Source organism: Nelusetta ayraudi, unplaced genomic scaffold (genome assembly GCF_046127955.1).
Source record: "Nelusetta ayraudi isolate G7.1 ecotype Tasmania unplaced genomic scaffold, CSIRO-AGI_Nayr_v1 ptg000060l, whole genome shotgun sequence".
NCBI classification, from domain to species: Eukaryota; Metazoa; Chordata; class Actinopteri; order Tetraodontiformes; family Monacanthidae; genus Nelusetta; species Nelusetta ayraudi.
The window spans coordinates 4,503,496-4,528,845 of NW_027466110.1; the positions used below are offsets into that span (position 1 = coordinate 4,503,496).

The 25,350-nt window shown below is 42.3% G+C and overlaps 4 protein-coding genes and 1 long non-coding RNA gene across 5 annotated transcripts; 3 read left to right on the top strand and 2 right to left on the bottom strand.

Moving 5' to 3' along the window:
• Positions 1-520: 520 nt before the first annotated feature.
• evx2 (even-skipped homeobox 2) lies at positions 521-4,520 on the bottom strand. Its single transcript, XM_076040201.1, has 3 exons — positions 2,272-4,520; positions 1,646-1,881; positions 521-1,236 (listed from the first exon to the last, which is right to left on the bottom strand). The coding sequence occupies exons 1-3, from the start codon at positions 2,663-2,665 to the stop codon at positions 613-615; spliced, it is 1,254 nt and encodes a 417-aa protein (XP_075896316.1). The 5' UTR covers positions 2,666-4,520; the 3' UTR covers positions 521-612.
• A 159-nt stretch (positions 4,521-4,679) lies between these two features.
• On the bottom strand, positions 4,680-10,491 carry LOC142897630 (uncharacterized). The gene is made up of 3 exons (XR_012928471.1): positions 10,370-10,491; positions 8,356-8,431; positions 4,680-5,272 (listed from the first exon to the last, which is right to left on the bottom strand). It is a non-coding gene; the product is annotated as an uncharacterized LOC142897630 (long non-coding RNA).
• hoxd12a (homeobox D12a) lies at positions 9,566-12,449 on the top strand. The gene is made up of 2 exons (XM_076040086.1): positions 9,566-11,002; positions 11,381-12,449. The coding sequence occupies exons 1-2, from the start codon at positions 10,432-10,434 to the stop codon at positions 11,617-11,619; spliced, it is 810 nt and encodes a 269-aa protein (XP_075896201.1). The 5' UTR covers positions 9,566-10,431; the 3' UTR covers positions 11,620-12,449.
• Positions 12,450-16,222: 3,773 nt separating this feature from the next.
• On the top strand, positions 16,223-19,843 carry hoxd11a (homeobox D11a). Its single transcript, XM_076040059.1, has 2 exons — positions 16,223-17,645; positions 18,286-19,843. Exons 1-2 carry the CDS (start codon positions 17,015-17,017, stop codon positions 18,519-18,521), a joined length of 867 nt encoding a protein of 288 aa, XP_075896174.1. The 5' UTR covers positions 16,223-17,014; the 3' UTR covers positions 18,522-19,843.
• Positions 19,844-21,979: 2,136 nt separating this feature from the next.
• hoxd10a (homeobox D10a) lies at positions 21,980-24,545 on the top strand. Its single transcript, XM_076039838.1, has 2 exons — positions 21,980-23,061; positions 23,806-24,545. Exons 1-2 carry the CDS (start codon positions 22,281-22,283, stop codon positions 24,078-24,080), a joined length of 1,056 nt encoding a protein of 351 aa, XP_075895953.1. The 5' UTR covers positions 21,980-22,280; the 3' UTR covers positions 24,081-24,545.
• Positions 24,546-25,350: the final 805 nt, after the last annotated feature.

The following is a 25,350-nucleotide window of genomic DNA, read 5'->3' on the forward strand; positions in this document are numbered from 1 at the left end:
TTTGTATCTTCGAAAACGGAGGAAGTCAAGCCTGGCTGGTTTGTCACACTGAGATAGGCCCCACAACTGACACACACACACACACACACACACACACACACACACACACAAATGTGCTAATGTTTTTCTTGGTTTGATTTGTGAAAAATAGTCATTTCAAATGAACGGCACAGTGATCTAAGAGCTTCCTCAGTGGTCTGTTGATTTTTTTTCTCCAAATAATGTTGCTAATCTACTCAGTAATGAGTCTATCCAGCACAAATTGGTCTGTTTCCTCACCATACCGATGGGCTTTCTCGACCAAACGAAAAATAAGAAATAACCCCCCCCCCAAATTTCAGGTGCGCATTGCTCATATTTTTTGACGTCACTAAAAGTCTCTCGGATTTGAATGTGATTTCTTGAAATTCACATGTTGACACGAGTGTGTTTGTGTTGCTGCCTATAAACGTTTGCTTGTAACCCAGGTGTGATTCTTAAGGGTCGGCCAAAACCCACCACTAATCCCCCGCAAAATAAATAAATAAATAAATAAATAAAAAATAAAGTGGTTGCATGTGCACTCCCACTCGCCCCCGTGCAGAGCGCGCACACGCGTAACATCACGGCGAGTTATCTGGTGAGCGACGTCTCCTCTCGCTGGTCCGGCGACGGCACCGAGGTCTTGCTGAGCACGGCGGCGGAGTAGGGCAGAAATCCACTCTCGGATCTTTGGCTCGACGCCGTGCACGTAAAGTCAGTGCTGGCGCTCCGGCTGCCGAGCGCGCTCGCCGCATGGCTGCTGCTGTGGCAGCTCAGGCACGAGCATGGCACCGAGCTGGTCGGGGGCGCGCTCACCGCCGCGGCCGCAGCCGCTGCCGCCGCAGCCGCCGAAGCTGCTGCCGCTGAGCTGTTGAGCCCCGCCGGCGACTGGTACAGTCCTGGGTGCCGGAAGCTGCACAGCAGCTCCGGCCGCGAGTAAGGGTGCGAGAGGGCCCGGAAGGTGTCGAGGGGCCGGATGGAGGTGGCGAAGGGCGACGAGGCCGCGCCGGTGGCTGCCGCTGCCGCAGCCGCCGCCGTGACGCCGACGTGCGGGTAGTAGTGCAGGGGCATGTGCGAGTGGAAGGGGTAGGGCAGACTCCCCGTGGCCGCGGCGTGCGTCATCATGTAGGTGTAGAAACTGGGGTCCGCCGGGTGCGGCCACGACATGGCCAGCCGCTGCCGCTTGTCTTTCATCCGCCTGTTCTGGAACCACACCTGCAGCACAGACGCACAGCACAAAGGCCCGTGTTCAAACTGCCATGCTCATTCCCGGCTCCATAGTTTGATTCAGTCATATTCAACTCGAGTCATGTGGCGAGACATCTAGTGTTATTTTTCATAAAAACAAAATATATAGGCCACTTTTGAACAAAAGTCTGAGTTTATGTCATTTATTTTATTTTCAGAATATATACTCTGAAATTAAATGTCAATAATAATACATTGCAGAAATGAAACATGAAATTGATTAGCATCAAATAAAGTGACTAGTAACTACAATTGTTATGCCCATAGCCATAAGGAGAAATGTCTTTTATAAATAGGAAAATTCTTGGTATATATTATTTTCACAGATTTATTCATTCAATCACTCCAGAAATACTTGGACAAAACGGCAGTTTACCTTGATGGTTGTTTCGGGGAGGTTCAGCGCGGCCGCTAATTCGCATCTTCTCGGTCTGGAAACGTAATTTTCCCGGTAAAACTCCTTCTCCAGCCGTCCGATCTGTTCCCTGGTGAAAGCGGTCCGGTACCTTCTCACTTGGTCGGAGTTGGAATTGTTCGAGCCTCCGCTTGAATTGCCGTTCATATTCGCCAGGGAGTTGGAACCGGACGAGCCAGAATTACTGTCAGAAAAACCTGAAAACACAGTCAGAAAAAAAAATAATTATACCGGTTATTTGTTGTAATATTGGTCAAAACCGTTGTTTGGTAAGTCATAACGAAATGATAGCACTGACATGATTTTTAAAAATTATTTGGAGGCAAATACAGAAACACCTTAAATCCCATATTTCTAAAAAATAAAAACAAAAAATTACCCGCATTAGGACAACATTTTACACTTCAGGCTAAATTATAATTATTTTTGAAATAATTCTAATAGTGATAAGAAAACAGATGTTTTAATTTATTATGTTTATAATAAAAATAATTGTTGAACAGTGAAATAATCCATTCAACATCGAACTACCATTCTTTTAAAGCTAAACAATTCCCTCAAAAATGAAAAAATAAATAAGACGCTACCTTTGCTGTTTTCCTTGTGCTGACTCGGGGAGCGATGCGTGTTGCAGCCCACCTCCACGTCGCTGTTGATGTCCGAATCCGGCGAAACTTCGGAGTAGAGGCTCATCTTCTTCCGGCTCTCCGACGAGGAGATCTCCGCCGACGGACTGTTCTCGCTGTTGTGGTGCGAGCCGAAGAGGCTTTCGATTTCGAATTTGCCTTTGGCGGGGATGTCCCCCAGATTTCCGTGCAGGGAAGCCGAAGTGATTCTCGGGCTCAGCCGTCCGCTGTGCTGCGAGTTCTCCAGGGCCTCCAGCACCGAGTTACCCGGCGCGTCCGAGAGCCTCTTGCCGGAGACGGGACTGTGCAGACCCCGCTCCATCAATATCATCTCTTTTCTTATCCGCTCCATCATCAAACCGCGCTAAGAAGAAGAAGAGGAGGAGGAGGAGGAGGAAGGATGGAGGAGAGGAGAAGAAGGAAGGGGGGCGGAAATAAAAACCCAACAACAACAACAAGCCAGGCAGCAAGCCAGTCCAGGGGAGGCTGGAGCAGCCAATGAGTTCAATCCGCACGCAACTCGGCAAGTGCGTCTAAATAACTGTCCTGCAAAGCGTCGTTTTTTTATAAGCAAGACGCGCCAAAAAACGAAAGAATGTGAACGCAATGGACTAGCAGACTGCTCAGGACGAGGTGCGCATCATCCTCCTCCTTCGGCGGCCCCCCAAAAATGTCATTCATCAAAAAAAATAAATAAAAATAGTGGCCGCGATTCGTTGTTAAAACGTTCGGCTGACGTCGCTCCAATGATCATTTATTGTAACAGGTTTATAAGCAAATAAACAGCAGAGGGCTGTCACTTGATGATGGAGGCGGCCTTCGGTCAGACGAATAGTATCCAAGTGGAGGAGGAGAAGGAGGAGAGGAGTGAGAGAGGAGCGTGTGTGAGGCGTGTGCGTGTCCCTGGCTTGATCTCTCCCAGTCTGCTCCTCGCTGCTCCTGGCTTTCTGGGTTTGGCCTCTTGGGTGGAATTGACAGTCTGATTAATAAAATGAGCGCTGCAACATTTCCCTCTTCATTTAGGAATATTATCATGCTTTGATTCTCTATTGTTCCCCGCCTCTCCGCACGCCCTCCTTGCCTCCCTCCCTCCCTCCCTGCTAATCGCTGTTCTCTTTTATTTATTGTCTTTATTTCTTATTTATTTAGTTGAATTTTTTTTTGGCGTGCTGTTTTGTTTTTTTTAATCATCCCTTTAAAAATTTCGGCCTACTTTTAATCCAAATGCACTCTACTTGTAGGTGATTAGGAAGACTTGTTATTATTGCTAGTTTTTCGTGCTTTTTTTATGCTCTTCGTGTCCAGTTTGGAATTTTTTATTTTTCGTTCCTGGATGTTGCTTCACACACGTTTGGAGATGCATTTGTGCACCCTTTCTAATGCAACATTATAGACACGTGCACAGGCGTCAGTTTTCTTTGTAGAATTACTTCGATTCCAACAAAGGCTTTACTTGTATTAACCGGTGGGAAATCACTGATCAATACATTTTCGTTGCTATACTAATTTAAAACGCTCGATGCATCTTGCAATATTTAGTAACGTTGACTGTTGTCTTAGTAAATCATAAATGGCTAGATTAAGAAATACCTTTCCAATGAATCCACCGGATTTAAAAGACAGTTTTTCTCCATTTCTCTCAGTTTTCGTTCTCTTTATGATTCTATGCATAACCGTAACGGGAAAATGTAGAAATACGCTATGGTATTATGGAGGTGACTTGATATGTGAAGACATGCATGTTGTGCTTCCAGTCCCTCCGTGTGAAATGACTTTCACGCCTCTAGGATTCTTAAATGCGTTCTCTGGCGCCATCTGGAGGTTTTTAATATTTAATGCTGTTATAGATGTGAGGTGTGGAGTTGGTTTGACTCTTTACAAGATTTTTTTTTAACTTTTAATTTTGTTATAGCATAAGAAAAAAAAATCCAAACTAATTCTTATTATTATTTCTTCCTTGCACTGAAGACTTATTGCTTCATACCATTTGTTCTTGTGTCTGAATTAGAAATTTGGGGGGGGGTTTGCACCTATGAACCATGAGTTTTCTAGTGGATTTTGCCTCATAATCAAGGCAATCAGAAAAGTTGTATGTAGCCAACCATATTGAATATCTTGGTTGGCTTCATATTTAAATGACAAGCCAGTGAGGAATAAGTCCTTTTGTCATCTTTTGTACCCGCTTCCTCCTGCATGTAAGGTTGCAGGAGCCAATCCCAGCTGTCATTGGCTGAAGGCAACTGTTGAAATGTGCCTGGGAGTTCTCAAGCTCTAAACTGACTGTGGGAGGTATCAATGTGCAAATTGTTATCACCATATTTATTCATGTATTTGTTCACAAAACAAATTCAATAGCATTTATGCTGTAACTGTCTTTTGTTAACTGTTTTAAAAGATTTGTTTTAACAGAGGCCAAAATACAATACCACAATACAATTTGCCACAATAGCAATTAACCTTTAGTGAAAAACAAAAGCAGCCCAAATAGTCCTGTGAGCCACTGTAGTCTGAGGAAAGAAAATCTTCAACAGTCAGAAATAACCCATAAATATCCCTCTAATGAAATGTGTTAAAATATACCTTGGGTGACATTAAATAGCCAAGGTGTCAAGCTATAACCTTCAGAAATCTGTTGTTAACTCTCGTGGAATCTGCACTAAAACGAGTCACACATTCAAAGACAAAAGCTTTAAAGTTAACAGATTCGCTTGACCAGTTTGTGGTCACAGACTACAAATAAAACATTTAATAGGCTATAAACCAACTTCTACTGGCTACTTGAATCATTTTCTGTGAGGATGTTTCCAGTCGTCCCACTGATGAATGCTCTCTTCTGGTTGTCGAAGCAGGTATATGCTGCCAGTTGCCATAGCCGGACACGGGATCAGTTACAGGATTCAGTTCACCTGTAAAACTGAAAACCGTGTGAAGTTGCCAATCGACCCAAGTTGTGACCCTGAAACTTTGCGAATGAGAACAAGCGTTAGATGAAAATGGCAGATTCTGCCAAACCGTTAAATTTACTTCCATCACAACCACCACTCATCTTTCATTCATAAAATAAAATAATAAGGATAAAATAAAGACACAAAGGATCTGAAAATACCACTATGTGGATAGCTACAACATTTTTAATCAGGATGGACAAAACAATGGGAACGTGGAAATACTTGTTTTTTTTTCCCCTAAAAAAAGTTTTTTTTTGCAAGCTCAACCATAATAATAAATAGCTTTCACCCCAAAAAGTCAGCCAGTCTGCCATTATGGAGTGGAGTAAAAATAACTAATCATTTTTCCCCCGGAAGATCAAGCACCACCATTAGAAACCACAGACTGTGGTTTGTAAACCACTGCATAGTCCCGGTCTGTCCATTATCCAGTCAGTCAGTGGTGTTTCTCGTTTACTGCAGTCTCGATAGCCTCTAGTGGTGATATGAGGCACTGCAATTTCAGGCCACATCTCTTTGCAATAGCCTTGGTTCGCTGTATGTAACCAATGACTGGATGTTGTGTTAAACAAGAGTCTTTGTCATCCGTTTTTTATTAGCACTTGTTTTCCACTATAGGCTAACTGTGCTCATGTTATGTTGCAGCTGCATAGTGTTGCAGTCAGACTCGTCATTCATTATTACGTCAGTCTAGAACAGGGGTGGGCAATTCTTTTTGAATTTTTTAACTTGTGGGCCACAATTGTTCTAAAATGTGACACAGAGGGTCACAGAGCAGGAGCAGATGGTTTGATTGTTTTCGATGACCCTCCTCATAGGAAAAAATATATATACATCTTTGGATATGTAGTAAACGTACTTTAATCTCAATTGGAAATGAACAAAAGCATTACAACAAAATATGTCTTTGAACCCCCACGATATTTATCTCTTTATTGAAATTACTGTTAAAACACTGAAAAAAAATGCTGAAATTTTATGAATTACTTACTGTTAATATGATTTTTCCAAGTACAGCGGGCCGCATTAAAAAGCTTAACAAGCCGCATATGGCCCCTGGGCCATAGTTTGCCCATGCCTAGTCCATATCAAACCTTTTCTTATTTCGCTCATGTTATGCTGCAGCTGGATAGTGTTGCTGTCAAACTTGTCATTCATTATTAAGTCAGTCAATGCAGACATGGATGTAAACTGTGACTTTACATATATTTGATTCTCATGTTTACTAGGCCTTAGTAGGCTGCGTAAAAAGTGTTATTTGCAACCACACATAAAAAAAAAAAATTTTTAGCAGTGCATCCATATTTTCCTGCCACTGGCTTGGCACTGGTTAGAGACATAACTGTTGTCTGTGTTTACTCTCTATTTATCTTTCTTTTTAAAATATTTGGTTTGATTTTTATCTGTATTGATTTGATCTTCCTTTTTTTAATCCAGTGTCTAGGCTACCTCTATTTACCAGATAATTGAATATGGTGCTAAATTCCAAGATGGTTTTTAACTTTGCGTATCTGAGATAACATCACTCATATGTTTTGCTCTTTAACTGTTCCATAAATTCCTCAACCTTGAGAAGTGACTAAATGTTCCTGTTATACTCGGTTACATAAAGTACTGACTGTTTAGCTTGTGGGAAGCTACGTATCCTTTATCAGCGCTAAAAAGACTTAGTGTTGCCCATCGTCCCTTTATGAATGCAAATCAAAAGGCCTTTAAATATATTTGTCCACTCTGAACGTGATTGCTGCAAATTGCTCCTTTTAACGCAGTAGAATTTTGAGAACGCTGCCCTTTCTTTCCTTACGCAAGACTGCCATCTACCGGAGACTTTCTGTAAATGCAAACTGACGTAAGAGGACCACACTAAATGACTTGGAAGTCACCTTCAAGGCCAAATAACACGACGTTGTCCTGATGCTACTGAACAAGATCGAATACAAACATTTTTTCCTTAAAAACAAGCTGTAAACCATTAAATCAATCGTAAAAAGAAAATTAAAATGAAGAATTTGGCCTGTGAAATTGTGGTGGGAATCATTTTTTGTGTACAATGAACTGGAAAACTGAACTGGAAACTGCACTGGAGTCGAACAGTAAAATTACTTGAATGTGACATTTGTTTTGGTCGGTCACTAAAGCTACTAACTGAGTCCAGTTAACACTTTGATGAACGTGTTCACAAAGCGTCATCGTTGCCTAATTTTAAAAATGCGTCAACGTCAACGTTGCCTTATTCAAAAAATGCTGCCGTGCCAATCCGTCTCATTCTAATAATCACGTTTCTGTTTTTGGTTTAATTTATTTCTTTATTTTACCGTAATTTCTTCTAACTGGTTTTTAAAACCATACAGTCGTCCGCGATATGAGGAACATTTTTAGAATCAACAGTTACAATGTAGTTTTTTCTCCATTTGTATAACCGTGTTTAGCTCTATTTTCTTTAGCAAATGGCCGTTTTAGTTCTATTCATTTCCTCTGGCGATTCCGTATTCAAAAACCAGTAAGTCGATTTATAAAAATATACTCCAGGAGCTGCTTTTTAAATCATGCTTTGTTTTCATTATTGCATTCGGAAAAGAATCGTCACGAATGTTTTAAAAGTCACAGCGAATGTAGTTTATAATTTAATACCAAAACATTTATTAATACACAAAGACAAAATGTGAAGGGGTTTTACGAGTAGACGATAGAGCAAAATAGAACATTTTTATACATTGTCATTTTTTTTGTAAATATTTAAAATACAGTTTCGCAATCCAGTGTGAAATTTACAAATCGTGTTATTTTACAAGACCAGTTTTCAATTCCCAAAATTCCAAATTCCAATTCCAAACATGCGGGATGTTTAAGTACTTCTTTTTAGAACAAATTATTATTTTTTTTAAGGTTCTACACCTCCTGAAATAGTAAACGAACAATTTGTTCCGTCAAATAGTCCAGGGCCCTGCTGCTTCTTGTCGGTCAAGTTGTCGCAAAAAGCAACCAAACAAATCTACAATTTGAACATTCAACAACAAAAAAAAAAAAACCGAAAGAGATTTTATGCTGTTGATAATTCGTGCCATGATAGAATGAACCCTGACCGCGACAGACCCACCTGGACCTTCATCGAATCCAGTCGCTGGACTTTGTCACTCTGGAGGTTCGGGCCAACATTTGGAGCGCTTGGAGAACTTGAACGAGGGAAGTAGCAAGTTTATTACCAAGGACAATAGACGGCTGGAGCTTCCTTCAAAAGGCCCTGGAAAAGTACCAGACAGAGGCTTCTGCAGCCCAGACATGAGAGACGCAGAGCTGTAAATGACACTAAAAGCAGGGTAACACTAAAACACCTCATTTGGTGACGGTGGGAACTGATCTGCCTCCGTGACAGAAGGGCTGCGGGATTATCACGCTATCAAGCTCAGGTTTTGCACGCGTTTACGTTTTTCATTTTCTGGACTGTTCGTGCAATAGTTACGCGTCTTGAGAGAGAGAAAACCCGTATACAGCAAATTCGCTAAATATACAAAGTGAACTCTGACGCTCATTTAAAAAACAAAAAAAACAACTGAAATTTTCGACTAATTAAAAGGCATGCTGTTTAATTTTTTGTTTTAGCGATGTTTGTCTTTGTTTTGGTGATTCTGTTGGACAAGTATTAACATAAGGATTGGTGATGGCTGGATGATTGTGTACATTTATTTTTACATTGTTCTCCTTTTCTTCATAAATGTTCCACGATTTAATAACAGGCCTAATTTAATTTTGTCGTTCTTTCAGAGATAAGTCACATTCATTTGTCCCACTTAACGATTCCCGACGCAAACGTTTCAGATTCCATCACTAAGGAATCTCGTTTGGTTTTCTCATTTTTCCAAAAACAAAAGTTAAAACATAACCTCATTCTTAACTTGTAATTCTTAATTCTACCCTATTTACAGAGGTAGACCACTTGGGTATCTTGTCGGGATGTGTTGTGTTGCTGAATTTAGGCTATACGTCGTTACAGCGTCTTGTTTTACAATGTATAGCCTATAATATAGTCCAACTTATTTTAATGTGTATAAGTGTTTCAGTCTGTTTCCCTCCCCGAGATGGTTGACAGATGTTCATTTCTTGTTGCGGCAAACAAGCCTCAACTTGTGGTCAGCATACTGAATTTTTAAAGCCTACAAACCAAAATTATCTTGATATTTTTGACTTTTTTCACTAATCTATATTTATACATTACTCTGACTACCCAATACGTCTTATTTTGTTCAATATAACGATTTATACAGAATTGAATAGATGGCAAAACTAAAATTAACAAGACGGTGCAGGTGCTGCCCTCTATTGGATTCTAACCACAACGACAGAATGTGCATCGTTGTCTGTGTTTTGATATATATGCGGTCTATTCTCTTCTGTTTTATGTTAAGCAAAACGGGTGTTTGGATCTTTAGAGTGGCATCTTTCATGACGCATCTATATGACTGTTCACCGAGATAAATCGCGTGAAATGTCACGTGTAGCTCAGTCTATGCTGTGGTATCATAAAGGTAGAGGTGGGCGTCAACGTCATCATTGCCATCATTGCACACCCATATTTCTGTTCACACACACACACACACACACACGCGAGGTATGCTTAATGCATACCAATAAGTGGCTGTGGTATAATGGATATTTTTGAATCTGAAATCATTATTGTGCATTTGTTGCCTTGATTTTTTTGTCTCTCTGTAGAACAACAATTAACAAAATTCCACCAACCAATGGCTTAACGATCTATAACTATCTATCTATCCATCTATCTATCCATCCATCCATCCAGTGGGAGGACAATGTGTGAGTCCTGCTCTACAGCGCATCCCTTTACAACCCTCACGCTGTTCTTTGGTTCTTTGTAGACCCTTTCAGTTGCATTGTTCATTGCTCTCCAGAACAAGTTTGCTGGTTTGCGCTCTGTGAGCAAAAGCGCATACCAGCAAAGATGTCGCACGGAGAAAAGTTGTCATTTCAACACCTCTCCTGATGGCCAAATATTCTCTTGTGGAGCGCGTCGCTTTCGGCGCCCGCGGCAAGGGTGGGGCGGAACAACATAGTTTGCATATCACGTGACGGCGTATTAACAAATCAACAATTACCTTGCCGTTATTCTTCGGGAGTTGCAAAAAAGCCTTGCAAAGAAGCGCTTGAGGAAAGCTCCATGGAAATGTGCGAGCGGAATCCTCTCAATCCGGGATACGTCGGATCTTTATTGAATTTCGCGCCCCCGGAGTCGCTCTACTTCTCCAACTTGCGCGGCAATGGAGCGCACATACCCGGGCTGCATCAGCTCCCGTACAACAGGCGAGAGGTGTGCACGCTCCCGTGGACTTCTGCCTCAAGTTCGTGCGCGCCCGGAGCGGCGGCGGCGGCAGCAGCGCCGCAGAGCCACCGCGCCTTCAGCGGCTACTGTCCGCCCTTTCTGCCCAACTCGGGCTCACTGAGCTCGGCCGCCTCGGGCGGCCTCATCAAGGCGCATGCGGACGACTCGGCTCGGTGCTTCACACACAAGGCTGAAGAGGAGGCCGCCAGGAGCGACGACGTGTACGCGGGGGAGCACGGGGTCGCGGGCGAGCGCGGCTACTCGGAGCTGGACAGCCGCTCTCACGGCTCCGCGGCTCAGCTCGACCCGGATTCGGCGGATCCGCTCCATGTGAGCGGCGGCAAACGAGATCAGAATCCCGTCCATCCATCTTCAAGTCACACTTGTTCCAGGGCGACTTTCCCAGAAGGTAAATAAAGGCTTCGGTTTTTCACAGAAGTGAGTTAGACTGCACAAGTGTCTTATCTATAGCGTGTTATCCAATAATAACACTTGATTTATTTATTTATTTTAACTTAATGAGACTATTTCGTCTGGTTGACGTTTGTAGGTGAACTGTATAGAGTCTTTGCGTGTGTGTGTTTGTGTATACTTTTTTGATGCACAGGGTCATTCCTTGTATTATCTATAACAATATAAAATAATTTTCTGACACGTTTTTTTGACTAAACTATTGGTCTAATTTGTAAAATGTGCAGCAAAATCCACAAAAGAAAACCCCCATGTTAGGATATAATGGCGGAGAGCTTGATTGCTGAGGCTGTCCGTGTCCTCCTCCATTCCCCAGGTGCTTCGTGGTGCACGGCGCAGATGAAGGGCAGGAAGAAGAGAAAGCCCTACTCCAAGCTGCAGCTGGCCGAACTCGAAAATGAATTTCTGATGAACGAATTCATCAACAGACAGAAGCGGAAGGAGCTGTCCGACAGGCTGGACCTGAGCGACCAACAAGTGAAAATCTGGTTTCAGAACCGCAGAATGAAGAAGAAGAGGCTGATGATGCGCGAGCACGCGTTCTCCGCGTACTGATGGGCCTTTGGACTTGATCGTGACCAGCGGTGCGCGCACTCACTCACAACAGAATATGTGGCGTGGATGCTGCAGAACATCACATGACCAGCCCACGGTCTGTGGCGTCCTCTTGTATTTATGAATGTGCAAAATGTTTATATTCCTGTCACATACTGAGATACGTTTATATAAACTTCAACTATCTAAGCTGATATAATGCAAATAAAGTTGTTTTTATCTCTCTTTCTTGCATGTTTATGATACATTTAATACTCTGACGTCCAAATGCGTAAAAGGCCCGGGTTCTCTTTTTGGCCTGTAGCCGTCGTATAAACCTTTAATGCTATATCTATTTCTTATCTATCTTAAATTCGACACCGATTTAAGCTTTAAGCGCTTCTAATGTGTTTTTGTGCGTGTTTTGCTTACTTGCTGCCCTGCGCACGTGAAGTGTAATGCAGTCAAGTTCATGTTTACAATCGGGGCAAAGCGTCAACAGAAATCTGTATTAGAAATACATATATGTTACGACTGCATGTCTATTTCTGAATTGCTGTTGTTCAATTATACTCCCGTTTTTTTGTTGATTGTAATTTGAAGTTGTGTCGTTGTTTGTAAACTTTAAATGCGAGACATGCGCCTCGTTGATTTCGCTGCATCGTGTTCACTGAACATGTCCGCAAAAAGAAAACGTGAGGATGGGAGACACCATCCTCGGGACTACACCGTAACTGTGGTTAGAGTGTGCTTTTTGTACTTAAGACATTCATTTGTAAATCATCCAGGACGCCTAGCAGAATTCGGCCAACGACCCTTTACCATTGGATAGAGGATTTTGTAAATAAAAATAATAATAATAATAATAAAATAAACAGCATAAAATGGATGCAAGCTGCACATTAATACGTGTTTTTTTTTTGTTTTTTTTTAAATAAAGATTATTTTAAATCTTATGTACACTTTGTTGTCCGTCACCTGACACATTTTATAGTTTTGTTTTTGTATCATTTAGGAAGTTTATCTTCCAGGCCGAATATGTCGGCAGTGTGTTGTTTCACGATCACACCTCGCTTAATTGTTCACTTGAAATATTTTAATATAAAATTGTCCTTAACGTTTCATCCGTATTTACACATGGTTGCAAAGAGAGAAATTCACAAGAAAACCGTGAGTGGTTTCTAATTTTTTTTTTCCTCTCTTTTGTTAGTTACGCCAACTACAGCAGTGAAAATACGTCGAATCTGACGTCCAAGAAAATGCAGCTATTTGTTCCTCTCATTTGAAAAAAGGCTGTTTCTACGTTGTTCCATTCTTAAACCCCAGTCACTCAGTTTTAAGGAGTGGGGTTTAAAATTCAGTCGAGGAAAAATAATGTTTACACCAAAGCGCCTCTTTTGGTTTGAGTCGTGGCTTCCTCAATTATTTCCGTGCGACGCCTCACTTTGTTATATAAACAGCAACGGGCTCTAAGTTCAACCTCGGCCGAACAGATCCACTATTATTGAAATGTAGCTTGTGCTTATTTTGAATGCATGTTTGATGCATTTTTACGAACCGTTCTACTAGAGAATGTTTATTTTATTTTTTTAATGTAAAGTCAGATGTCTCGCTTTTTAGGGAGTACTGGTCCATTTTATAGTGACGTGTAATTATTCTATTAGATTTCCACGCAGTGTTTGAGCTCCGGAGGTCATTAGTGTGTCACCGCCCTTGTCGAGGCAGGCAGAAGTCCAAGTTTCATCTATCAAACAATCTCCTCCACTCTCGCAGCCCATCAAACATTTGTAGCGCTTGATCGACGTGATCCCTCCATGACATCTTCCCCGCCTCATCATCATGATCATCATCACCATCACCATCACCACTGTCATCATGATCATCGCCGCAAACTGTCTGCGGGACTGCACACTGCAGCCACGGGGGGAGAGGCTCATGCAAATCACAGTAGCGTTGCAGAGACAATAACGTGTGAATGAAACGTGATGATGTGACTTCTGAATGTGTCATCACCACTGAAAATATTCAATTCCGTGTGTATGTGTTCATAGTCCTAACGCATGGCTACATCTTGGATCATTGCTTTGTTAGATAGTTTTTCTCTCTTATTGTGTTCAGTAGTTGTGTAGTTCAACACACTTCCAACTTTCCCCTCCTGCTCTCACTGCCTCAAAGGGCCGCAGAGGCTTTTTTTAGGGGGCCGATACTGAACGTTTTCTTCTCGCCTTTTTTGTGGCTTTATTGCTTTACAGCCGGGCATCGTCATGCATTTCTGGGCGGCTGAAGATAGTGGGGGCGCCATAACAAAGTTAAGGTCAAGTTAGTAGACTGTGCATTTCTACCTATTACTATTTCACCCCCCCCACTATATTCGCCTAATACCCAATGCGAACCAATTGATAACCATCCATCCTGTGCCGGTTGGGGTGAATTTTACACTTAATCAAGCTCAGCAATGCAGCAATAAAGGCGTAATTTGAAGGCGCATTGAGCGTCTGCTCGGATTGCTGTGTCCTTCCCTAATTTGGAGTTCACCTTTTTTTTTTTTAAATCGATGAACCACTTTGCGAATATTTACAAACAGGCCGAATGGAGCATTACATTTCTAGTGCGTTCTAATTGAATTATTTTTTTATACAACGTTGCTTAGTTCAGTATTTTTGAGTGGTCGCACAACTTTTAGCAAGTTTAACAAAAGCATACACGCAAACATAAATAGTTTTATTCTATTTTTGCTATTTTTTATCGAAGGTTATTATGTCTAACGTTATTGCACGAATAAAGCTGTAAGCAGAAGTTCCGCTCGGATAGGCTTAATATTATTAAGAGCAACGCCGCTGTTGATCGTAATGTCTTGGTACACAAAAAGGTTTAATGACACAAAAAAAAACACAATAACATCTGTAATTGTTAAAAAATACACGACCAGTCAAAACTTTGGACACACCCTCTCATGCAATTTTATATGTATGTGTGTGTGTGTATGTGTGTGTGTGTATATATATATATATATATATGTATGTGTGTATATATATATAACTTTCGACACTCCAAATAGATACTGAAGACAATCGAATATATAAACAACATATATGTGATTATGCAGCAAAGAAAAGCACGTTAAATAACTCTAAATATGCTTTTTTGTGAAAACGTGTTTGATTTTACACTTTTAATATATCCTATTTTCCTATACACAGAATTCCGTGTGTGTTCCTACGTAGTCATGAGAATGAAAGAAAATACATTAAATTCATAGGGCGTGTCCAAACTTTTCACTGGTAGTGTATAAATAACGAGATGATGCAAAGCAACAGGTCGCGTTTGTCTTTGTACCCGTGTAAAAACAAAACAATTTAACTTCACAATCATGATGCTTTCGTCACCTTAGTTTTTCAGTTGCTTGTAGTTAGTTAGCAGTTTGGAGTACTTCATTTTTTACATTTCCATTTATCTGTTTTTTTATTAATCCATTTTTGGTACAAAAAAAAAAAAAAAAACAGCTCTTAGATTTTTTCGTTTTCGGTGAAAGGACAAAGTGTGTGCTCTGCGTGTGTTCCTGGCCGAGACTTTGAAAGAGCACCGTGCGAAAAGTTGAGACCAGACCACAAAAGCTGCTCTCACCCCCCAATAACAATAAACTCAGCCGCCTTTAAGCTACTTCCACAGCCTGTGACCTTCAGGTTTAAGACGGCGAGGAATCTGCGGGCTCCTTTGACCATAACACTGCCCTTCAAATCAGAGCTGTTCACAGTCAACTAACTGTTTACGCGAGGAACACACACACACACACACACACACACACACACACACACACACACACACATACATATATATATATATATATATATGTGTATATGTGTGTGTGTGTGTGTGTGTGTATATATGTGTGTGTGTGTGTGTACATATATATATATATATATATATATATATATCACATATCACATATCACATATCACGTAATTGTTCGCCTGAAAATTATCCTGCGTTTGCATATATTGATAGAATTCGTAAATTTCTTCGTATACGTGCAACAAACGTTAAAGCGTACTCACAGAAGGGGGGGGGGGGATAAAATGCAAATATTTACGACGGCTGAAGACGCGGTATCCGTCCACCAGTGTTCTCCAAATGGAGAAGAGGCCCTGCAGGCTTGCAACGATGGCTGCCACCACCGCACTCGAACATGTTGTGGTTGCAGAGGCTTGTTGCTCACTGTTTTCTGAATATCACCGACACCGCATACGGCTTTTTTGGGACTTGGCCCTTCTTATACTTGGAGACTGTAAGGAATTTACCCAGATTACGTCCCTGTGCCATCTGATAATGCACTGATGTGGAAAGCTTGATTTATATTTTATTTTTCCCCCAAAAATGTATACACGTCCAGCTTGCAGTTATTAAGGTTCTGTGGTCGGAATAAGATGAGAAACCAAGCGGCACAAACGTGTGAGGATGATTATTGGAAGCAGATTTTTTTTTCTAAATCTGCAGTGCACATGTGCTGCGTATTTTTTACGCTTTCTCCACAGAATGATAACCATGCACTTGTGTAATATTTTTGGGGATTTTTTCCCTCTCTGTTCTGGTACAATGGAACTATCTGTGTCCCAATTTGCTGTAGGCCATGCATGCAGGGAGGGTTATATGCTCGGTTTGAATCCATACATGTATTCCATGCATCCTACATGACCCGCATTCTGCTGCACTGCGTGCGTACGTAATCAACCCCCTGGTCCTCATATGAACACTTAATGAGCCGCATGTGAACCGTAATCCCGCAAAACGCTCCGATGTGAATGTGCGGCTTGTTGCCACCTAACTCGAGCTTCACTCGTGAAACGAGGTCAACGTTCTCCAAACGCAACGTGTTGCTGCGCAGAATGACTGCCGTTGTGCGCCACATTTTCGCCGCAAATTAATTGCGAGAGCGAGATGATGTTGCTGTAAAGCTTTCAATTATATATTCCAGCGCTGCCTCCCATTTTTCCTCTCTCTCTCTCTCTCCCTCCCACCTCTCTCTCTTCCTCCTCTTCTTCCTCTTCTTCCTCTCCTTGCCGTGAACCATAGGGCCAGCAGGCTGGAGAGGAGTTTCCTCCGCAGCCAGCCAGCCAATAGAGTCCCTCGCATGCGCTCACATGGAGTTTCTCTGGACAGTTTTTTAATGACTGATATTGATGTATGGTAATTTTCCTGGCTGGGATCACATGACACAATTACCTCAAGAATCGATCAAGATGTATTGCAGGTCTGCCTGCGTTTCCGATTTTTTCTCCCCGGCGGGATCCACGCACACGCCCGTCGCGCTTCAGATGGGCAAAGTTTAGCGCGGCAGCGTTGCCCCCCCACCCCTTAAAAAAATATATATTTTTTTCCTCCGTGGCGAAGAAGAGGGGAAAAGAGGGGAAGAGGAGATATGACGGAATACGATGATCGCAGCTGCGCGTCAAATATGTACTTGCCGAGCTGCACTTACTACGTGTCGGCGCCAGATTTTACATCGGTCTCCTCGTTTCTACCGCAGAACACGACGTGCCAGATCAATTTCCCGTACTCTCCAAACATAGCCCAGGTCCAACCTGTTCGAGAAGTCGCTTTCAGGGATTACGGACTGGACCATCCCGGCAAATGGCACTACAGGGGCAATTACGCGTCGTACTACTCGACGGACGAGATCATGCACCGGGACTTGATCCAGCAGTCGCCCGGCGGCAGGGCGGACGTGAGGTTCAAAAACGACTCCTTGTACGGCCACCGAGGTGCGAGCGGCTCGCCATGCGGCTTCTTCACCGGGATCGGCCGGAACGGGGTTCTCCCCCAGGGCTTCGACCAGTTCCTGGACGCCAACTCGGACAAGCCCACTGCCGAGCCCCACAAACAAAAGACAGACTATAGTGCTGCTCCCACGGATGCTGCCAACAACAACAGCAGCAGCAGCAGCAGCAGCAGCCAGGCTTTGACCAAGCTGGAGGAGAACAAAGCTGAGCCGAGCGGCAGCGTCGACGAGGACTCATCCTCCAACTGCGGCGACAAGAGCAACCAACACAGTGAGTCTCGACTGTCTCCCTCCCTTTGTTTTGGTTTAGTTGTTTTTGTTGTCTTGAGGAAGGTGTGCAAAGCTGGCAATAAGACAGACAATGGAGAGCCTGGGCTGCTCTGGGTCCGCTGCAGCGGTCGTTCAGGGGTTATGTGTCTCTTTTATAAGCATGCAAAAGCCTTTATATCCTATTAAGGTTTATTTTACGGCTGTAAAGGTATTTACAATGGGAAACGGTTAAGTAAGCGTGCTTTAAGGGTAACCTTGTGCCTCATAATGATACTGTGCTGCTGGAAAAGAAGGGTTTCTGTTGACAGAGACGTTGAAAAGTTAATAGCGAGTCTGAGCGTCTTGTTTTGGATCAACTCGCGTACTGTTTAAAACTGCAATAACGACAATTTGCAGAATATCTGATGCGTCTTTTCTTGCGGATTTAATATAGACTGTGCAGATAGTTTAATGGTGTGTGTGTGTGTGTGTGTGTGTGTGTGTGTGTGTGTGTGTGTGTGTGTGTGTGTGTGTGTGTGTGTGTGTGTGTGTGTGGAGAGAGAGAAAGCGAGGCCTTTGTGCACAAATAAATGTACTACTTGCAACACGGTCAGTCACTAACGACTTTTCGTTTCACCCCCCCCCCCCCTTTCCTCTCTCAGATCCGTCAACCAAAGCCAGGAAGAAACGGTGTCCTTACACCAAATACCAGATCCGAGAACTTGAACGAGAGTTTTTCTTCAACGTGTACATAAACAAAGAGAAACGGCTGCAACTGTCCAGGATGCTGAACCTGTCCGACCGACAGGTGAAGATCTGGTTCCAGAACCGGAGAATGAAGGAGAAGAAGCTCAACCGCGACCGCCTACAGTATTTCACAGGAAACCCACTCTTCTGATACATCTGACACACACACACACACACACACACACACACACACACACACACACACACACACACACACACACTTACAAAAGATGGTCCCTCTGCGTATATGAGCCCTTTTCACGTCGCAAACGTTCTTTTTTTTTCTTCTTTTTTTTTCTTTTTCTTCCACAAAAATCCGCTAAGTCTTGCTATCCATTTCTGCACTTATTTATTTTTCTTCATTTATTTCCGCTTCAACGGCAGCAAAAGTTTCAGCAAAAGCGCGACGTCTGTGCTCTAAAATCTATTTGTAAACTTCTGTGCAGCCTTTGTTTTATCCCCCCCCCCTCCTCCTTGTGTAGTGTCCATTTGTAAGGCGCATGTACAAAAGCTACAAGCTACGGTGTGAAATAAAGTAGACACGACACAACTGTTTGTATCATAGTTATATCTTTATCCCGTGAACTTCACCGAGCCGTGCGAAAGGTTTGCCTTCATTTTTGTCGCTTCCACAAAATCCTTCAATGGACAAATTTTGGGGTCCCAGCGGCGCGTCGAGCGTTTTACACCCTTTGCTTTCAAGTGTGGGCTGTTTACTAAACCTTGAACCGTCTAGACAGTACAATAAACGCAGCTGTAAATGTCTAAATAGGGGGCAATTTGGACTTTGGTGTCCCAACCCGAACCCCCACCCCCCACCCCCCAAGACCACAAGTCTGACTGAGCCTCCGAGTTAGTTCTCACTTCAAGAAATGTTTGAAGGAACGAACTCTCGCTCCTTGTTGGAATACCTACATTTCACCAGAGTTGGCTGAGGGAGGAAATTCTGAAAACAAAAAGCGGGTAAATTTTCTGTAATTTTCACCCATTTTTATTAAATTGTCTAATTGGAATAAATTGAGTTTATTTTCCTGCAAATTAGAATTTTTAAATGCTGTCTTTAATTATTAGAGGCGTAACATTTTCATTCCTATGCACTTATTTAACGTGAGGCGTCACTTCACGCCGGGTTTTTCAGTGTTGCACAGCAGAGACGCTGAACAAATCTGTACATTGATTGCTTTACTGATAATCAATTCGATGCCTGTTTAGGCCAAGGCGTCGGTTTTCCTCATATAGCAACAATTGTTATGCAAGACGGGGGGAAAAGTTTACCGATGAATAAGTATTAATTTAATCTGTGCACCCAATCAAAGGTTATTTCCCATAAAGACTATTAGGAAACTGGAGTTTCATTTAGCGTTTAATTGGTTCGCAATCATGTCCCACAGTTATATGGTCCTACCAACTGTGCTGAGAAGGCTTTAGCTTCGCTTCTCGCTGTATCCACATGAGGGCAGACTTGCAGCTTTTGGCCGCCGGTGGAGATGCAACCGCTGAGCCAAATTTTTCAAATCGAGCGAGCGTGGAAATCATTCAGTAATCCTTTCAACGCGGCCCGATTCTTGTTTCGACTTCACAGAGGAGAAGCATGAATGATGTCGCGTTGCGACTCATGGTGAATTAGTGCACTTGTTTATGTGTGTGTGGGGGGGGGGGGGGGGGGGGAAGGCCATTCTGCAGCACGTTAGTGTTTCTCTGCAAAACGAAGAAGCAAAACGCCGGGCTTTATGAGTGATTGATTCTGTTTCTGTCTTTGTTACACCACAAGTGAACTGCAGTTCACGTATGAGAATGTTGAAATATGAAGCCAAAATGCTCCTCAAATCTGCTTTTGTCAACCTAATTTGTTCTCTTGGCGACAGACTTACCTCTATTAATGCGAATATTGTGGATTTGTGGAAAAGTATGGGCAGCCTACGAATATTATTTACACTTTTCGTCATTATGCTTTTCAGTGTTTATTTTATTTTAGTGTATTTTTTAAGAAAAAAAAATGTTAAAGATTATCTTGAAGGAAACACGTTGTGCTGAAATCGAAGACTTTTCTGTACCCGAAAATAATTATTTTTAAAAAATACTTATATTTTCTGTTTATTATTATTATTATTATTATTATTATTATTATTATTATTATTATTATTATTATTATTATTATTCACACATAAATACGTTTCAATTTATTTGTTTTTCTACGTACTTTTACAATTTGTGTATTTGTGGTTGTGATGATTATGCCTGGAGAATTAATTCCCATATTAAAGAAACTTTTCTGCAGACGACAGCTTCACATAATGTGAAATTGCATTTTGTTCTTTAATAATTTTCTCTTTCACACTCAATCACCGATACAAAAATCAGCGCTGTCGCGTTGCTTGTGGCGTTTGTTACCCAAACCGTAGAACGCAAAGCAAAAATTGATTTTAATCAATTTATTTTTGTGTTTGTGAATAATGTTGGAACAAGATGATGCCTGTGGTCTAAATATGGTGTCTCTGGGTTAAACACGCCCTTCCAAATAAGGACCATGGAGCTGTGGGATAAGAAGACCACCTCACCGCAGTCTTTCTTTACTGGTAAAAAGATCGTGGATCTCGTAGCTTCCGTAGGATACTTTCAAGTGTGTGTGTGTGTGTGTGTGTGTGTGTGTGTGTCTTTCCATTCACAGACAAAAACAACGGAGCCCCAAAAATCTAAACATGCTCACACAAGTCTTTATTTCCATTGTTTAATTTAAACCCTGATGCAAAGCTAATTTCAATTATAATTCTATGTAACATATCTGAATAATATTTGTAATTTTATATGACACGTAAAAAAATATATATTTCTGACAAACCCCTGCACATTTTAAACGACATTTACATTAGGATGAGTCCGTGGAGGACTCATCCTAATGTAAATGGGCGGGCGCTTTAGTGTCATTTAACTAAATAGTACTTTAAATATACTAAATAATTCTTGAAATATTCTAGAATGCTTTGCTGGTATTAGAAACATACCGAACAAATCAGTATTTAAAGATGTGCTCCTTTCTTCGTACAGATTCAACTCAGCATGACACATGGAACTGTAACACAACAATCCCCAAAACAGTTAAATAAATAAATAAATAAATAAATAAATATTATTTAAAAAAGCAAACATAGGAAAAAATCTTTACTATGCACTTTTAGTGATGTGATGTGTTTTGGACTTGATGACCTTGCAGTTGTGTGAAGTGAAGTCGTGTTGTCGGGGAGTCTTTCATCCTTTTTATATAGTAGATTCGCTGGACTTTTAAATAGTCTGCAGTTGTCACCGATGCACCGTTTATGCACTATTGTGCACGTGTGTGCGTGCGAACACACACACACACACACACACACACACACACACACACACTTGGCCTTAGTCTCTCTCTTCATTAAGAAACACAGTTCTTCTAAAGCTTCTGCAAACCTCTCCCCCATGTTTCTTCCTTGTCAAAGTGTTGAGAGAGTTGCAGTGTCGCGCTGCTCGGTGTCCTCTCCAACTTAGATCATTATTTTTATTTTTATTTTATTTTTTTTATTTTTTTACCGTTTTTGGCACAGCCCTTCAACCCCCCCCCCCCCCCCCCCTCTCTCTCTTTTTTTTCTTTCCTGCCGTTCACCAATTTCAAGTCCGCGTTGTAGGTGTCGCTGTTGACCACGACTGCAACCGCAGTGCGAGCGCTGGCAGGAGTGGGTGTGTGGTGGTGGTTGGGGAGGAGGAGGAGGCAGAGGCAGCGTCTCAAGGCCATTTTCAAATCTCATTGGTGGGCTTGTCATGTGGTCGGGAGGCATCCTGACTCGCACAGGAGATTGTTTTTCCTAGACATGTCAGCCTCCAAAGGACATCTCTCTCTCCTCCAACCAACCTAACCCACACCCCCACTTTTTTAAAAAACATGTCCTTCCCCAGTAGCTCTCCTGCGGCAAACACGTTTCTGGTGGACTCTCTCATTAGTGCGTGCAGGACGGACGGCTTTTACTCCAACGGCAACATGTACACGCCGTCCGGCTCAGACGTGGGAACTTACGGAATGCAAACCTGTGGACTCCTGCCGTCGTTCGGCAAACGAGGCGAGGTCAACCACCACAACATGGGCATGAACGTGCATCCGTACATATCTCAGATAGATCACTGGACCGATCCGAGCAGCAGACCCTGCAGGACAGAGTCCTCCGGTCAGATGTCAAACTACACATTCTCACATCAGAGCATAAAGGAGGAGAGTAACTGCTGCATGTACTCTGATAAGAGGCTGCAGAAAGTGGGCTCGCCGGAAGTCGTCCCGTCTTATTCCAGTATTCCAGAAAGCTGCTCGCTCGACGGTCCAGAGATCCCGGTTCCGGGCTATTTCAGACTGAGCCAGACGTACGCCAATGGAAAACAGCAGGAGGGCTATAGCTGCCAGCAGCCGCCGAGCCCGAGCCCGACACTGATGCAACTGAGCCGGGTCACCCCGAAACCGCAGCCCCCCTCCTCCTCCTCGTCGTCGGCGTCCTCGAATTTCGCAGATACCGAAAGGAAGAATGAAGACTTGGTGCACGACCCGGAGCCCTCCACCACGCCGATCCCTGCCGACAGCCAAAGCCCGGACCCGGACTCCGACTGTGTGGAGCGAATGTGCTCCATGGACGCCTCGGTGTCCAGCCCCGAGTTGCTGCAGCAGCAGGAGAAGAAAGGTAGGCAGGCTTTTCGATGAATGCGTTTTTTTTTTTTATCTGGTGGCGCTGCAGTGAAAAGGCTCCGGCATCATAAAAGCCAAGTATAAAACACAAACAACCCTAAAGTCGTAATGTTTAATGAGAGTCTTTCTCGGGTTGCAGTAATAGGCAACAGAGAATGGATTTTTATCATGCAGACTGTGTCCATCCGTCCTCTGATATTTCAATTAAGGCGAAGAAAAGAGAAGAAGTTAGAGTTTTTTATTTGTGTATTTACTATTTTTTAATTAAACCATTTGCATGCTCCTTATTTAATTAGGGCCTATAGAAACTACGTTGTATCGGGGATAATTTAAACCATCGCAGGGTGTTTTAAAATTCATGCTTTTGCAGCTACTTTCCCTTTTTTATGGCAGTCATGAGGTATAATTTTGGTTTAAATAAAAAAGTTGATCATTTTAAAAAACTAATTAAAGGTTAAGGCATATTGAGCTCTGGAAATTTACATGTTTTAATCTCTCCAGCTATTGTGTGCTCCTGCTGTGCTGCCTGAATCAGTTGGGTTCCATTTTATTCCTTTTCTTTTAATGAATAAAGGTGAAATGTGCGTGACTAATAATATCTACAATTCTCTTTTTGAGTCAATGCACATTTATAGCCTATTATTTCCCAACGGTCAGATCAGAATCAGCAGGCTCTTGTACCCCCTAGTTGTACTAAATGCTTTAACACTGACTCTCTCTGATGTGAATCCTCGTATAGAATCCAAGAGCGAGGCGCCGACGAGCAACTGGTTAACTGCAAAGAGCGGCAGGAAGAAAAGGTGCCCCTACACAAAGCACCAGACCTTGGAGTTGGAGAAAGAGTTCCTGTTCAACATGTATCTGACGCGAGAGCGCCGCCTAGAGATCAGCAGGAGCGTCGACCTGACTGACAGGCAGGTCAAGATCTGGTTCCAGAACCGCAGGATGAAGCTGAAGAAGATGAGCAGGGAAAACCGCATCCGCGAACTGACCTCAACCCTCACCTTTTCGTGAGCTGGCGTGCATTTCCGGTTGGCTGTATTATTATTTTTGTTTGTTTTTGTCCTCATGATTAGTTTGATGGTGAAGCGGCATCAGACGTTTATCCCTCAATTTCAACGAAACTGTGACTATTATCCATCCTTTTTGTCTCTTTGTGTAGCGTTTCTGTTTGTTTGTTTTTATGTTCTCACAGGGTAACACATGGTCTTAAATTATTAAAGGGAAGGATTGGTTGTTTTCTCCTACTACATTGGACATTCTTCTGAGTGGCGGTGGCTGGATGTCGGGATAGTTACTCTGTTTCAGTCATAAAGAAGCACATCTATTGTCGTGTCGTGCAACATTTGTTTGACAGTGCAGTCCAAGCCATTTGCTGTATAGTGAAATGTTTCTTACGAGCCTCTGAGGTGACAGACGTTCATCTGTACATTTGATTGCATGTGTGTGGCATGTATCTTGCAATAAATTATCAAAAAGCAGAAAGGCTGGTTGTTGTTTTTTTTTTTTTCAGTTTTATTTTATCCTGATGAAAAAAAATGTCATCGTCAACTCAAGGGTTATTTTGCAAAAACAGACACATTTTGTCACTGAAACAAAACAAAACAAAAAAAAATACTAATGAAAATTCAAATTCAAATAATTACAGTTAACTGGCAACAATTGTAGTGTTTAAACAATGACCCCCAAAACTACAAATACTTTCTACATTTTAAACTCGGCAGTTTGCCTTTGTTGGTGGGTTACATTTTTTACGCGCGTTTCTCTTAAGTTGCTGTCGCCATGTAACAACAAAATTGCGTGTCGAAAGAGACTCAAACTACTGAAAAATATCCAGAAAGGCTTCGTCGTTCACTGCGGTTTGATTTCATCCATCTGTATCCGTAAACGGGGAAGCGGTCTGGTGATTTTTGCAGTCATCAAACCAGAAGTGAGCGCGTCTGACGGAATTCAAGCACAAATTCTCACCCAGGCAGGCAGCATTTTAATTCTTCCTTCCTTCCAAGCGACCGAGGCCTCGGCTACGTTGCCTTTCTTCTCTTTCAGCCTAAAATAACCCTGAGAATGATGTGATTAAATGACATAACAGTCCATAATATCCAGTCAGTATGACCTAATTGACTCTGTGCATATTTTGTATTTTACTTGATTTTCCTGGGCTGAAGTTCAGAAAACTCAAAGCTGCATAAACGCTACAAAAAGTATGACAAGGTCTAAAAAGAAATCATTTTAAATAAATAAGACTAAAATAAATTCTGAGATATTCAAATTGCAGCTCGGGGGG